Source organism: Lepidothrix coronata, unplaced genomic scaffold (genome assembly GCF_001604755.1).
Source record: "Lepidothrix coronata isolate B3197 unplaced genomic scaffold, Lepidothrix_coronata-1.0 Scaffold12, whole genome shotgun sequence".
NCBI lineage: Eukaryota > Metazoa > Chordata > Aves > Passeriformes > Pipridae > Lepidothrix > Lepidothrix coronata.
Genome location: NW_016690192.1, coordinates 3,503,358 through 3,517,592, shown reverse-complemented (window position 1 = coordinate 3,517,592; position 14,235 = coordinate 3,503,358). Strand labels below are relative to the sequence as shown.

At 38.1% G+C, this 14,235-nt stretch overlaps 1 protein-coding gene across 2 annotated transcripts in view; it reads left to right on the top strand.

Moving 5' to 3' along the window:
• USP24 (ubiquitin specific peptidase 24) overlaps positions 1-14,235 on the top strand; it is a 62,852-nt gene that overhangs the window by 26,895 nt on the left and 21,722 nt on the right. For both annotated transcript variants that reach the window (XM_017805540.1, XM_017805541.1), the window contains 22 exons: positions 477-626; positions 1,343-1,474; positions 1,991-2,102; positions 2,388-2,464; positions 3,306-3,446; positions 3,588-3,641; positions 3,831-3,946; positions 4,605-4,671; positions 4,834-4,944; positions 5,351-5,449; positions 5,529-5,699; positions 6,324-6,409; positions 6,556-6,649; positions 6,908-7,063; positions 9,402-9,499; positions 10,275-10,370; positions 10,526-10,754; positions 11,498-11,657; positions 11,930-12,085; positions 12,631-12,701; positions 13,480-13,640; positions 13,997-14,058. In XM_017805540.1, coding sequence (XP_017661029.1) covers positions 477-626; positions 1,343-1,474; positions 1,991-2,102; positions 2,388-2,464; positions 3,306-3,446; positions 3,588-3,641; positions 3,831-3,946; positions 4,605-4,671; positions 4,834-4,944; positions 5,351-5,449; positions 5,529-5,699; positions 6,324-6,409; positions 6,556-6,649; positions 6,908-7,063; positions 9,402-9,499; positions 10,275-10,370; positions 10,526-10,754; positions 11,498-11,657; positions 11,930-12,085; positions 12,631-12,701; positions 13,480-13,640; positions 13,997-14,058 — 2,599 coding nt within the window. The remainder of the gene's footprint in view (positions 1-476; positions 627-1,342; positions 1,475-1,990; positions 2,103-2,387; positions 2,465-3,305; positions 3,447-3,587; positions 3,642-3,830; positions 3,947-4,604; positions 4,672-4,833; positions 4,945-5,350; positions 5,450-5,528; positions 5,700-6,323; positions 6,410-6,555; positions 6,650-6,907; positions 7,064-9,401; positions 9,500-10,274; positions 10,371-10,525; positions 10,755-11,497; positions 11,658-11,929; positions 12,086-12,630; positions 12,702-13,479; positions 13,641-13,996; positions 14,059-14,235) is intronic.

Genomic DNA, 14,235 nt, shown 5'->3' with positions numbered 1-14,235 from the left:
GTTAGAGATGCTGTGTTGTGTGCTGTCCATTTGTGTGTGGATATGTGTATATAAATCTGTTTGCTGTGGCAGGACTAATTTATTTCATTCTCAGCTTTTTGTAGAATAATTAACGGGCATGTTTCTGTTAAGAAATGAACAATGGCTAATGTTTAGACCAGCTGTTTTGTAATTGAATTGACATTGACTCTTGGAAAAGGGACTAAAGTACCAATGAGTCACATGGGTTGTAGAGTGGCTGAGTGGAGGTGTGGGACTTCGTCTGCAATCTGCAGCATGTGGATTTCAGCACATGCTGAAAACACCAACATCAGGGGATATAAGTGCTTGGAAGGGCTACAGCTGACTCTGATGGGGCAACATTCCTCCTTTTGATTAGAGGTGTGTGTCTGTTTAAGAGCAGATTGCTGTGTGCATGTACTGTTTATGTATTTTTTTTTAAAAACTTTTTTTTTTTTTAATTTTTTATTGCCAAGAGCATTATTCAAGATTTAAAGAAAAACTTTGAAATTGTGAAGTTGGTGACAGGAAGCTTAATATCATGTCACCGTTTGGCTGCATCTGTGGCAGGTCCAGGAGGGCTTGTTGGAGCAACACTGGTGGATGGCCGATACACCTACCGGGAGGTACTGAACCCTGCATTTCTTATTGTCTTAGGTTTTTGGCAGCATGAGGTAGTGTATCACTGACCAAGTAGCGTAAGATTGGGGTCGTTTCATTTTTGGAATTTTCTGATGAATAACTACACTCGTTTTTATTTATAGTTCTGATACTCATCTGTTAAGGCTTGTTATTATATTATGGAGTAAGGGTGTCCAAACATCACAGTCTAAAAGTTCCTTAGCAAAGCCTTTTAAGTGGTTGAGACCTGGATCTCCCCTTGCCCAGGACATCCTGTCTGCAAGCTTATGCAGCTTCAGCTTCTCCATCAGCATCACTTCAACTACTCCAGCAGAGGCAATATCTTTGAATTTGGTGTGAAGTTCTTGCTACCTGAAACAGATTTGGTAGTTTAGGACATGGAAGCCATACATACATTTAATGAGTGTTAAATAATATCAGTATCAGGAAAGTAATAGCAAATCCAATGAGACTTCAATGTTGCTTTTATAGGAAGGTAATCAGAAGTAGTAATGTTAAAAATAGTATAAAATAGAATATTGTATAATATGGAATAGAATACCACTGCAGAAACAATTTCTATTTTCCAGCCTTGCAAAGCGAACTGTTGTTTGATAACTATATTTGAAAAAAAAAAAAAAGAAAGAAAAAAATGAATGCTCTAAGTTCTTGTTTCAGAAAGAAAAGTCTTCAGCTTGAGTTTTTGTTTCCTCTTTCTCAGTATTTGGAGGCACATCTAAAATTTTTGGCATTTTTTCTGCAAGAAGCCACCCTTTATTTGGGCTGGAATCGTGCCAGGGAGATCTGGGAATGCCTTGTAACTGGCCAGGATGTTTGTGAGTTGGATCGAGAGGTAAGAAAAACTTGAAAAGTTTGTTTCTGTGGTTGCAGAAGGAATCTTAATGAATCATAAATAGCAAATGTGTTTGTCGAGACATGTGAAACATGAGTGGCAAACACAAACTAGCAGTGCATTTTATGCTTTGTGTGGGCAAGTGCAGCCACTGTTAGGTGTTCACTTACAACTAGGATGCTCTTTTATCATGAAATTTGACTGGAGGAGGGACGTTGGCCAGGATATTAGTTGCAGGTGTACAGATGTTGGTTTGAAAAGGCTTATGTGCAGGTTTGTGCAGTCGTAAGAGACATTCAGCGTTATTTGGGTGAAAGATGACTATGAAGTACCCTAATGCTGCAAGACAGCCTCTGTAATGTGTGAGGTACCAGGAGATGAGATTTTGAACGTCTTGCTGTAGATAAAACTTCTGTAAGATGATGAGTTACTGTGATATCTGACATCGTTTGCTATATAAAACTAAAATAGTTGACATGACAGTAGGGTAAAAATACATCTGCCTTTCATTCACAGATGTGCTTTGAGTGGTTTACGAAAGGACAGCATGATCTGGAGAGTGATGTACAGCAACAGCTCTTCAAAGAGAAAATTCTTAAACTGGAATCGTACGAAATTACTATGAATGGTAAGAAAATGGCTTTGGTCAACAGAATTGGAGAATATTCCGAGTTGGAAGGGACCTACAGATTGGTTTTGAGATCTATACCAGAAATTTGCTTCCTGAGCCTTCAATTTAAACACCTAACTAGTTCTATAAATCAATATAATAGAGGGGTCTTTTTCTGTAATTTTCAAGTTTAGTACTTGTAGAGGGAAAAGTTCATCTCCTGTATTTATTTTAATTTTTTAAAAAAAGCATAGAAGCTAAGCCTGACCTGAATAAAAAGCTGCATCTCTTTTTCACTTTCAGGTTTTAGTTTATTTAAGACTTTCTTTGAAAATGTGAACCTTTGTGACCATCGACTGAAGAGGCAAGGAACTCAGCTGGTGAGTGTTCTGGCAAGTTCGTTCTTGTGTGCAACCTGTGACCTTTTGTGGATGGGAGATGGTGAGACAAGGATTGTTGAGCAGCTGTTTGACATGGTCATGTTTGTATTAATATGTAGATTGTCCTAGCATTAACATTTTTAAATTCTGAAACTGAAACTTGACAGTTAATTTCAAGAGTTAAAATTCAGCAATTGGTAGCTGGAAGCTGGTTTGTAGCTTTTAAAACTTTGCAGGAGGAATGAGTTAACTACTTTTTTATAATAATCCTCAATCCTAGTGTGTGTGGTTTTTTGCTTCTCCCTAGGATGGAAATACTCTTTTTTGAAATTATTTTTTATTTTTCTTCTTTGCATAAGAGTTAGGCTTACCATATTCAAATTCTAAGCTACTATAATTTTTAACTCTGATCCTTCAATGTCTTTGTTAAATTAATGGTTATATGTTAAATAGTTTTCCATAGGCATTTTAGATCTTTATCACAGAGAACTTCAAGTGCAGAATTTTTTGCCAAGTATCATAGCAGATTTTGTGGTGGTTTATTATGTGGTTAGTTACTGTGTTGACTTTCTGAAACAAATTCCATTCTAGATTGAATTTCTCCATGCCTTTAAACTTTTTAATTTTTCAGTTGTTTGACTGAGATTGTATAAGTATACAGATATGCAGCTGTTGATTTCACTTTGCACTGTGCCAAAGTTTGGCAGCATGTTGGAAAAGAAAATTGTTTCAGTCAAAAGATGCTTTTCCAGCAGATGGAAGGCTGTTTTGTCCCTGTGAATGCAACTCACTATTGTGTAAGAAATCCAGTCATGCTTTACTGTTGTTCTTTTTTGTGTAGAGTGTAGAAAAACTGGAATTAATAGGAATGGATTTCATTTGGAAGATTGCAATGGAGTCACCTGATGAAGAAATTGCCAATGAAGCTATTCAATTGATAATAAATTACAGCTATATTAATCTAACTCCTAGACTGAAAAAGGTAGGCATATATGTGTACATGAAAGTGCTTTGACATTCATAAAGCCTTGATATTCTGCATGTTCAAATGTGTAATTTTTGGGATTCTGTCAGTTTATGATTTTGCTTTAAGATCTAACTAATTTGTACATTTTATCTTTAGGATTCAGTATCACTGCACAAGAAATTCATTGCTGATTGCTACACACGATTAGAGGTAAAGGACAAATTTTAATTGTTCTTGTACCTGTATCTTTTTGGTTTTGTATCTTAGAATAAGAATAGTTGTCCATGATAATTCCATTTAAAGAAAAAAATTTCTTTCCACAAATATTTTTTTGTCCTCTTAGTTTTCCAGGACATACTGATTGTCCATGTAAAGCAGCACTTGTACTTTGTGTTGTAGGCAGCCAGCTCTGCACTTGGTGGTCCAACATTAACACATGCTGTGACAAGAGCTACAAAAATGCTTACAGCAACTGCTATGCCTACGGTGGCAACCTCAGTTCAGTCTCCTTACAGGTAGGCCTACCTCTCCAAGAATAAATATGACAGGAGACATTTGCTCCCATCTGCTACCCACATAATTTTTGAGTGCTAATAAAGTTCTTAACCGTTGGTAGTTGTATATTCTGGTGGTTTTTCAGTTGAATATTCCAATTACAATGCAATTTGAGTTTCAGGTTGAAAAACCTGTGTTTAAAAAGCCCAAGAAACAAATTAAACCAAAACCAGTCAGACAAAAAAAAAAAAAAAAGAAAAAACAACCAGCACCCTGCTTCCAGTCCCCCAAAACCAACCAACCAAAAAAAAACCCACAGGCTGTTACCAGCCTATTAGTCACATAATATTTCTGGGGCAGTTGGTTTGGTTTGGGTTCTTTTTAAATGAGAAGAGAAAAGGGATGGTTTTTCAACCTCTAGTTAAACTTAGGCATACCTAAATATGTGTGTATTTTAAATATATGAGCACAGGGTGGGTCCTTTAGAAACATGAAGCTGGAAACATCTCAAGCAGTATAATATAAGTTTCTTGGCCTGTTTTCCTGGGTAATTTCTACTGAATTAATTCCATGTTTAAGGAGTTACGTTTTAAAACAGCCAATTCATGGTAGTTACCCATGGGCATTGAAAATTAATCTCTGAAACAAGTTACTCTTGTTTTCACTGTTTCTCTTTAGGTCAACTAAACTTGTAATAATTGAGAGACTGCTGCTGTTGGCAGAGCGTTACGTGATAACAATAGAGGTAAGATGTGTAATTTCTTACTAGGCAGGGCTAAGAACACAACTTTCAATATTATTAAAAACAATACAAGTTATTTAAACATATTCAGCCCTAGGTACCTACTATCACAGAAATATCTTGTTTTCAAGGGTGGCATTTACTGTGATCCTTCTCTTCCTGTAGGACCTTTACTCAGTTCCCCGAACTATTCTACCTCATGGTGCCTCTTTCCATGGACATCTTTTAACACTTAATGTTACATACGAGTCTACCAAAGATACCTTTACCATAGAGGTGGGTGTGCACAGGGTATGTGTGTTGATCATGTAGCTACTCTTGTAGGCTGTTGATCATGTAGCTGCTCGTGGGGGTTTTTATGCCTGGACTGAACAGAGAAGGATGGTTACAAGGACTCCAGACTTAAAAACTCTACTTGAAAATGTTAAAAGTCTGTATATGGAAGTGTCTGTAGACTAAATGTATTTTGATCATCATTCTGGAATGGGAAAAATAAGTTGTTGGCTTAGTGTGGGTGTTGGAGCATTTCTCTGCTGTCCTACCCTGTCGTTCTCTTATAGACAATACCTTTACCACCCTATGCAGAGGACCAGGAAGACTTAAAATGGAAGATTTGTGTTTTATTCTCTTGGCATTTACTGCTTGAACAGACTTACTGATCCAGTGTTGCTTAATTTTACAGGCTCATAGCAATGAAACTGTAGGGAGCGTCAGGTGGAAGATAGCAAAGATGCTGAATTCACCTGTGGATAATATACAGATATTTGCCAATGACAGCCTGGTATGTTAACTACAAAGAATTCCCGTTCTTTATGAAATTGAGTCTTTTCCAGAACTAAATGGTAAATATTTTCTTGCAGTTAACAGTAAACAAAGATCAGAAGCTACTCCACCAGCTGGGCTTCTCTGATGAACAAATCCTTACAGTAAAAACATCAGGAAGTGGGACTCCATCAGGGAGCTCTGCAGATTCCTCAACCAGTTCCAGCAACAGCAGTAGTGTGTTTAGTTCATCATATGCAATGGAACAGGTACAGCCTGAAGCCTTCCCTCAGATTGTGCCTGAAGGGGAAATAGTTGGGGGAGACTGTAGGAGTTCCAGTAAGATGAGACAGAAACTGTTCACATCAGCTGAGTATCCAGTCTTTAGTAATCTGGTTTTACTTTCAAACTGCAATTGAAACAAATCATCTAAATACACAATTGCCCTTATGCATGCAAACTTTATAGTCTGTCACCTATTGTAGCTTGTTTGGTGTTTATTCATCTCTGCAGGGTCTTCTAAATAAACAAAACCCATCCAATTTAATTTTGAGATTGTGCATTTGTCAAGGGTAGAGATTTCCAGATTTTCAGTATTCATAAAGCCACAGTATGAAAATAAACTAAGAAGCATCAACCAGCATGTTGAGACCACTCCTGGTCTGCTTTTATTTTGTTTGTCAACCCTAACTAATAGTTGATTTCAAAACTTGATAGTTAAAAGAGAAATGAGGTAATATAAAAATTCAAATGTTTTCTCAGCCTAGACAGTAGCTGGGATTTCTGTGGGGCAGATTGGCATATGGATCATTTGCTTCAGTGAAGAGCTCTCTTAAATTTACTTGTAAGAGAAAGGGGAGAAAAAGACCTTTGTATTTCTGCTTAATTCTCAGGAGAAATCCCTCCCTGGCGTAGTCATGGCTCTCGTGTGTAATGTGTTTGATATGCTTTACCAGCTTGCCAATCTAGAGGAGCCAAGGTAAGCAAATTAAATGGTTACTAAATATTGAAGAATTGCTCACACTGCACAGTTTGAAGAGCTTACTTTGCAGTGTGCAGGCATCCACCAGGCCACAGCGTGGCTGAGCTCCTTTTTTGTGCAAGTAACTTCTGATAACTTTTCAGGATAACACTGCGAGTGAGGAAACTTCTGCTCTTGATTCCCACTGACCCAGCTATTCAGGAGGCTCTTGATCAGCTTGATTCCCTGGGAAGGAAGGTATGGATTAAAGAATAACTAATCTTGGTGAGCTTCACAAAATGGATTTTACTGCCAGGTATCTTAAATTCCCTGTCAGATTATAATACACAAAGGGTTTGAAACTACTGCAAAATAATGCTCATGTGAAGGATTATTGACTTATTTCCAAGCAGCTAGAGGTGAGAGGGTTATTATAGGGATTATAGGAAATGTATTGCCAATTACAGCAAAACACAGGAGTCTCAAAATATTTGTTCTATGGCTTTTTCCCCCTAGAAAACACTGCTGTCAGAATCCAGTTCTCAGTCCTCAAAATCACCATCCTTATCTTCAAAACACCAACATCAGCCCAGTGCTAGTTCAATACTAGAAAGTCTTTTCAGATCTTTTGCTCCAGGCATGTCCACCTTCAGAGTGCTCTACAATTTGGAGGTAAGAAAACAAATTTGCTTCTTTCTACTTGTGATTCTGAGCACTGAAATTTAAGTATTTCTAAGTTTCTTGGGCAGGAGTCCACTGTGATGGGGTCACTATACAAAATGCAAAATGCCATAGTCTGCTTTTATGTATGTGATAAATTCTACACAGAATGAAAGGGCTAAAAAGTTCCCCTTTAGAGACTTTGCTAAGAAACCAGGCGCCTCTTTCTGTGATTGGCAAGGTGGAAGGAGTGTTCTGGAGTAAGTGGAAAGGAGCAAAGAAATAACAAAATCATTACTGTTTTTGTAAAATTCCTGCTTGAATTTCCAGAACTCTGAATATCTGATTTTTAGTGTGTGTGTATATATGTCTATGTATATATATAACTTGTCCCTGAAACAACAACTCCTGTTAATTTTTAAGTTTGATTGGTTTTACTGGTTTTGCTTGATTCAATTTGTAAGAAAAATGATGCTAATTTCAGTGCTGTATAAGTCTGCCATATTCTAAGGAGAAGCTAAGGAGGAGTATTTTTACTGGGAAGAAATATCACTATCCAAATGTTCAGCGCTTTTACTGAGAAGCCTCTGGCCTGTTTTAGCTGTGTATGTAGAGTGAGTGGAATACATGCAATTTTATTACCCCTAAGCATTTTCCTGAATTCTTTAGCCAAAAAGCTGGATTGGACTCAGTAAAAACCTCTCTCCAAATGTTTAGCGTGTGGATTTTAAAGGGGGTAGGAGTTTAGCTGTTGTCATTGTTAAGACACCATACTCTGCATGCTAAGAGCTGGACAGTCTCTAGTTCTACTCACAGGTCCCACTGTTTATGAGGGCCCATTACAAATCTGGTTTGAGCAACCTGAGGTTGGAGGATCAATTGCCAGCTGCTTCCAAAACAGTAGACAAAATTATTCTCTTCCCTTCCCAGGGTGTGCCAAGATTACTGTAGGAATTCCCTTGTAGTTGCTTTCCTTTAGGCTTTCACAGTCTAATATTACCTCTTCATCTTCCTACACTGTCATCACACCCCTGTGTTAGAATTCCCCCTTTTCTGTACAGCTGGAATGAAAGATATTTGATTATGTCTTTGAAATATGTTGACAAGTTCTACAACTCAAAGCAAATGGTTTAACATATCACATCAAGGGTGTCTGGTTGAACTGGCAGATTATATTGCAGTATGAAGACACAGTTATCTGCTGCTTCTGAGCCAGAGAAAATAATAAAAGCAAGTAATAAATTACTTGCTTTTCTGGCAAGGGATGAGAAGCAGTAAATTGGATTAGATGTGTAGATTATATGAGTGGACTTGTTCCTCAAGTCCAGTCAAGCCAATTGGAAGATGGCTTTCTGTCAAGAGAAGGATAATGTGCTTTTTTACCCTCTCAGCTGGTGATCTGTTGAAAATATGGGAGCCAGTCTGAACTACTTTCTGAAAAAATGTGCACAGGAAATTTGCAGAACATATGAAAGAGATGAAAATTGAATATTGCAGATGTTCAGGGTTATGTCATGTAATGTTGTGATAAGATTTCATGACTGGAACTCTTAAACTGTGCTTCTGACCTGTGAACCTGGAAAAGATGTGTTTTGTTTGCCCACGTGCAGCACTGTTGACTGTACATGTCAAAGAGTCTCTTAAAGAAAGTTAATAACTTCTGGGGAGTGTCTGGGATTTTTGGGAGGAGCTAGGGGGTTTGGGGAGTTTTGAGGTTTTTTTGGTTTTTTCTTTATGTAAAATGAAGTGAAATTGATTATAAATGCACATGAGATCTGACCCACAAACCTCCTGAGACCACAAACTTCCTTTATGGCTACGCTTCTGAGCATCATTGCACTCTATGAAGTTTAGTGCTGATTTAAAACAGGAGGTTTTGTTCATAAGGCCTCTTGAATTACCTGAGCCATCTTTTACAAAAGAGCCACCTGAATAATAGCAATACAATTATGTTTTAAAAGGCATGAATCAATAAGTAAGCCATCTGTAGGGTGTTTATGGGATACTGTCAATTGAAAACCTAGAAACAGGAAGAATTTAGGCTTTTAAGGAGCACCAAGTGAACCAGAAGAGAATATTCCATGTGCTAGAGTATGTACTTTGTCCTTTCCCCTAACAATAAACTGTAATGAGAACAAAATGCTCTTTGATATAGAATAAATATCTATAATGGCGATAGTTATCCTGAATATTTTAACGATTTCTCTTTATTGACTGCAGCTTCATGTAAGTGTATTGTTAATTGCTTCATTTGTGCTGGATTTTTTTCTGTAATACTTTTAACCTTCAGCACATGAGAGCACTAGGAGTGGTGGTGGTGTGCATGTGCTTATTTATTCATTTATTGTAGGTTCTGAGCTCCAAGCTGATGCCAACTGCAGATGATGAAATGGCAAGAAACTGCGCCAAGTCTTTCTGTGAAAACTTCCTCAGAGCAGGAGGTTTGAGGTTAGATTTCAAAACCTGCACTCAATTTATAATGCTTCATTTAGTTAGCAGTTCTGTGTGGTTTCTGATTTTCACACTGTAGCACACCAATACACCTGTCAGCTTCTTTTTCACAGAAAAAAATCCACCCAAGGCTGTTTTTTTTCATTATCCAGTGTCTGAAAAGCTGCTGTAGCTATCATAGTAATGTCACAGAATACATGTTAAACCTCAAAATCAAAATAGGCACAAATAAGCTTGTGAAGTGCAGCTTCACCAATAGTTGTTGATATTTGGATAGTTTAGTGACATTTAAGTGTTTCAGTTCAAATTTGCAGGCATGTACATTACACTGTCCTGTGTAGATACCAGTGGACATTTTAAGCGGTCAAAGCAGAGAACATGCAGTGGGAACCAAATTAAATTTGGAATTACAGTCTTCAAAATTCATACCCTTCAGATAAGAGATGAGGCACAGTGTGAGTGGTTTGGAAGACCTGACACTACTTATTGTGTGTGAGTTGTCAAGTGTACGTTGCTCTTAGTAATTCTACCCACCACTCTCCTCTGACCCATAGATCCTGAAGCATTTTCCAGCAGGAGCAGAAAGCTTTCATCTCTAGATACAGGAGGGGAAAATTAAGATGTTGGTCATCCAAAGATGCCAGTTTGTCAGTTTGAACTGCTGCTCAGCTGACTGAATGGGTGGAGGGAAGGACAGAGATAAATTAATTGCAGCTCTCTCCTAATGTAAAACATTTGCAAATGGAGTCTGTCTTATTGATTTGTTTTTAAGTTTGGTGGTGAATGTGATGCAGAGAGATTCCATCCCATCAGAGGTAGACTATGAAACAAGACAAGGAGTCTATTCCATCTGCCTGCAACTTGCAAGGTATGTAATTGCCTTTCATTAGAGAAAGTGCTGCTTTCTTGGCTTTTAGCATGCAGCATGTAATATTTAAGATTAATTGGTACTTTGAGTTCTGTTTCATTCACTTGCTGTGAGCATTCAAAAATAAGCCTGAGGTTTTTGCTCTTTGAATGTAGGTTCTTGCTGGTTGGTCAGACAATGCCTACCCTACTGGATGAGGATTTCATTAAGGATGGGGTAGAAGCATTGTCCTCACGCCCCTTCCGTAATGTCAGCCGACAAGCAAGTAGGCAGATGTCCATCTGTGGAACACCTGAGAAGTCATCCTACCGACAGCTCTCTGTGTCTGATAGATCCTCCATTAGGGTAGAAGAAATCATACCAGCAGCAAGAGTTGCCATACAAGTAAGGAAGTGTTTGATGTTTGTGGTGATGTAGTGGTGTTGTCTCCAGTGGCAGCTGTGTAACTCCTGCCTTTTCTACAGGTTCTTGCCCAGGCTCCATTTAAAAATCTCTGAAAATCTTGACCATCAGTCTCTCTTTCGGTCTTGATCTGTATTTTAACATATTCTCAGAAATTATTTTGGCAGTAAAAGGGAAGCAGTATCTGAAAAGTGCTTACCAGAAATAGTTCTACACAGAAATCTTACTTGTTTATTTTCAGTAACGCTTAAGTCCAAGATCTTATCCCTGTCAAGCAGGACAAAGTTCCTGCTTGAACTTGTGGTTCCTAATCCATGATGCTTTGAATTAAAAAGAATTGGATAAGTTTTTTGTTTTAAATAGCTCACTAAAAATTAAAATGGCTTGATGGTACCCTGGGTAAAAAGGAAATTTTTGTGTTCAATACAATAAGAAAATGTTACTTGAAAACCCAGTAAAAAGTTGAGTCCAGTTGAAAGAAACTTCACAGTTAACATGACGAGTGTGCTGTGTTAGGTTCTTGGGCAGTGCTTCCCAAATGGGAAGGAGCAATACTAATCACTCCTTGGGAATAAAAAGTATCCTTGAGCCTGCGTAGAGAAGACAGAGGAAAACAAATTCAAATGTCAACTTGACATAATCCAGAAGATACATTCCTCTTATCCCTGTGGTTAACAAAGGCTGTTGAATATCACAGAAGTAACTGCTGTTTCTCGTTGTTTCAGACTATGGAGGTGAATGATTTCACTTCCACAGTGGCTTGCTTCATGCGCCTCTCTTGGGCTGCTGCTGCAGGACGCCTCGACCTCGTGGGAAGCAGTCAGCCAATAAAAGAGAGCAACACTCTGTTTCCTGCTGGGATTCGAAACAGACTTAGCAGCTCAGGTGAGTTAACTGTGTCTCTAAACCAATCTAAAGGAAGCATTTGGTTTAATCTTAATTGAACACACTGGAAGCTTGAAACCGAATTCATTGGATGGTCATTTGATGATTCTCTTGGGTCCCTTCCAACTCAAGATATTGTATCATTGAATTATACAAGTCTGATCAAAATGTTGTACATTCATGTTGCATTTGGAGAAGGTTTTTAGATTGCAGAGAACTGACCAAAAGCTGAAAACATCTGAAAAAATGCACTTGTTCATTTCTTAATGCAGGAAGTAACTGCAGTTCAGGAAGCGAAGGGGAGCCAACTGCACTGCACGCTGGGATCTGTGTGAGGCAGCAGTCTGTGTCCACCAAAGATGCTCTGATTGCTGGAGAGGCCTTGTCTCTCTTGGTAACCTGCCTTCAGCTACGCAGTCAGCAGCTAGGTATGAAATAGAATTGGATTATTTGCTGTTTGGAATGTAGGTCAGGTGGGGGAAGGCTTTTGGGCAAGTAAAAGTCAAGCAAAAAAAAAAAAAATTAGAAATCTGTAGCTTTGTTAGCTGAGACAGCTCAAGTTAAAAATGCAACATTTCATTAAAAAGTACAGGGATTTTTTGAAACAAGGCATGTTGTGCTGTGCCTTAGTGAAATGTTTTCGGAAAGCTGACTGCCTGCCAGTATATAAACATTTGCACTGGCTTTGAAGTATATAATTCTATAAGTGCTACTGTTTGCATAGATAGTCTCTAGTACTTGAGTCTTCTTGTACAGGAAGTGTAAACACTGGTGGTGGAGGAAAACGCTGTTATATAGTTGTGGCAGTCAGTGGTGAGGGAAGGAGATGGGGAAATATGCAAATAGCCATTACTGCTTTTCAGTGTTGGTGGGAGGATGTCCTCTGGGTCCTATGGTATTTTAATGCAAGATTGTAGCTGATTATTTTAAAATATTACTTTTAATAAGACAGCCTGGTACTCTTCTCTTCTAGGATCTTTTTACAACTTGCCTTGTGTTGCTGATTTCATCATTGATATACTTCTTGGATCACCAAGTGCTGAGGTGAGAGTCTTTCTCTGAAAACTTTTTACATGTTACTTCTGAAATGTGTGTGCTCTCATAATTTCATATGGTCTGAACATAAAAATGTTCATTACAAACATTCCCACAGTTATGTGTTTGAATGAATCACCTTTGTATAATTGTTACTAATTGCAGTATCTAGTGCTGTGTTGATAAAAAATGCATTGTACTACATTCTTTAAGCATGTTGATATGATAGAAAATGCAAGGTATTACATTCTTTAAGCTTGTTGCATTCATGAGGTGCACAGAACTATGGTGTGGATAGTCTAAAGAAAATATTCTCCTTTTGGTGAGACAAGTTCTGTAGAACTAGTACCTTAGGGAAAGTTTCAAGTAACTTTAATCTCAAAAGATTTGGGTATGATTTAATGAACTCTTCTGAGCTTTTGAAAAATTATTCCAAGTGTTAGAGCCCTCCTAAAATTCATTCTTTCTGGTTTAAGATTATTCTGGCTATTTTAGAATCTAGAGATTTTCATGCTTACTTCATTTCATTATATGTCATCTATTTCACGTGAAAGTCATTGCATCATTCCCCCTTATCTGAATTTATAATTTGTGTTTAATAAAGCATGAGAGCTTTTTACTCAGAGACGAACATGGATTGCCAAATCCCTATAAATGGAGAAACCCTAGCTAGTGGGTGCAGAACTGATAGTGTGGTTTACACAACGTTTTCAACGTCTATTTTTTCCTGTTAGATTTCTAACAAAACAGAAGTGTAATTTTTTGTTTGACAATGACACTGTTTCAGATTCGTCGTGTTGCCTGTGACCAGTTGTACACCCTTAGTCAGACAGACACATCAGCTCACCCAGATGTGCAAAAGCCAAACCAGTTTCTCCTAAATGTTGTTCTTGGAGCCCAGCTGCCTCTTTGGTCACCAACCAGCATCATGAGAGGAATCAACCAGAGGTAAGTCAGATGTGTGTTTTTTGAGGAAGCAAAACTATCACATTTTGAAACAAGTAGCTCTGTGGAAGCTCTGAGGCACAAGGGATTAGGACTTCGCAAGTGTTGAAAGTAGACATCCCTGCAATTTCTAGAGGAGTAACTGAGAAGTTAAAACATGTTGGTGTTTTATTGTTGTCTGATAACTAACTAAAGTTGTTATGAGTTGAGGGAAGAAATCGGGATTAAACGTTATTCATAACATTCAGAAGTAGCTATTTTGGGTTAGATGGACAGAGCACACAAGCCTTAAAGGCCACTGCTTAGAGAAAAGTTTATGATTTTAAATTAATCCTTTTTTCTATTTGTACCTTTTTCAGACTTTTGTCCCAGTGTACAGAATATTTTGACCTGAGATGTCAGCTACTGGATGACCTGACATGTAAGTATGTACAGACATCTGTCATTCTGTTTGTGGCTTCCAAGCTTTCCTTCCTTCTGTAGGCAGGATGTAGAATTGCCTTCACAGAGGGGTTACTACTCCGTGGACTTGGTGCAACCTGCCAGTGGTCCTGTGTTAATGCCTGGCGTGGTCTGTTCTTGACATGGGGTTGCAGCA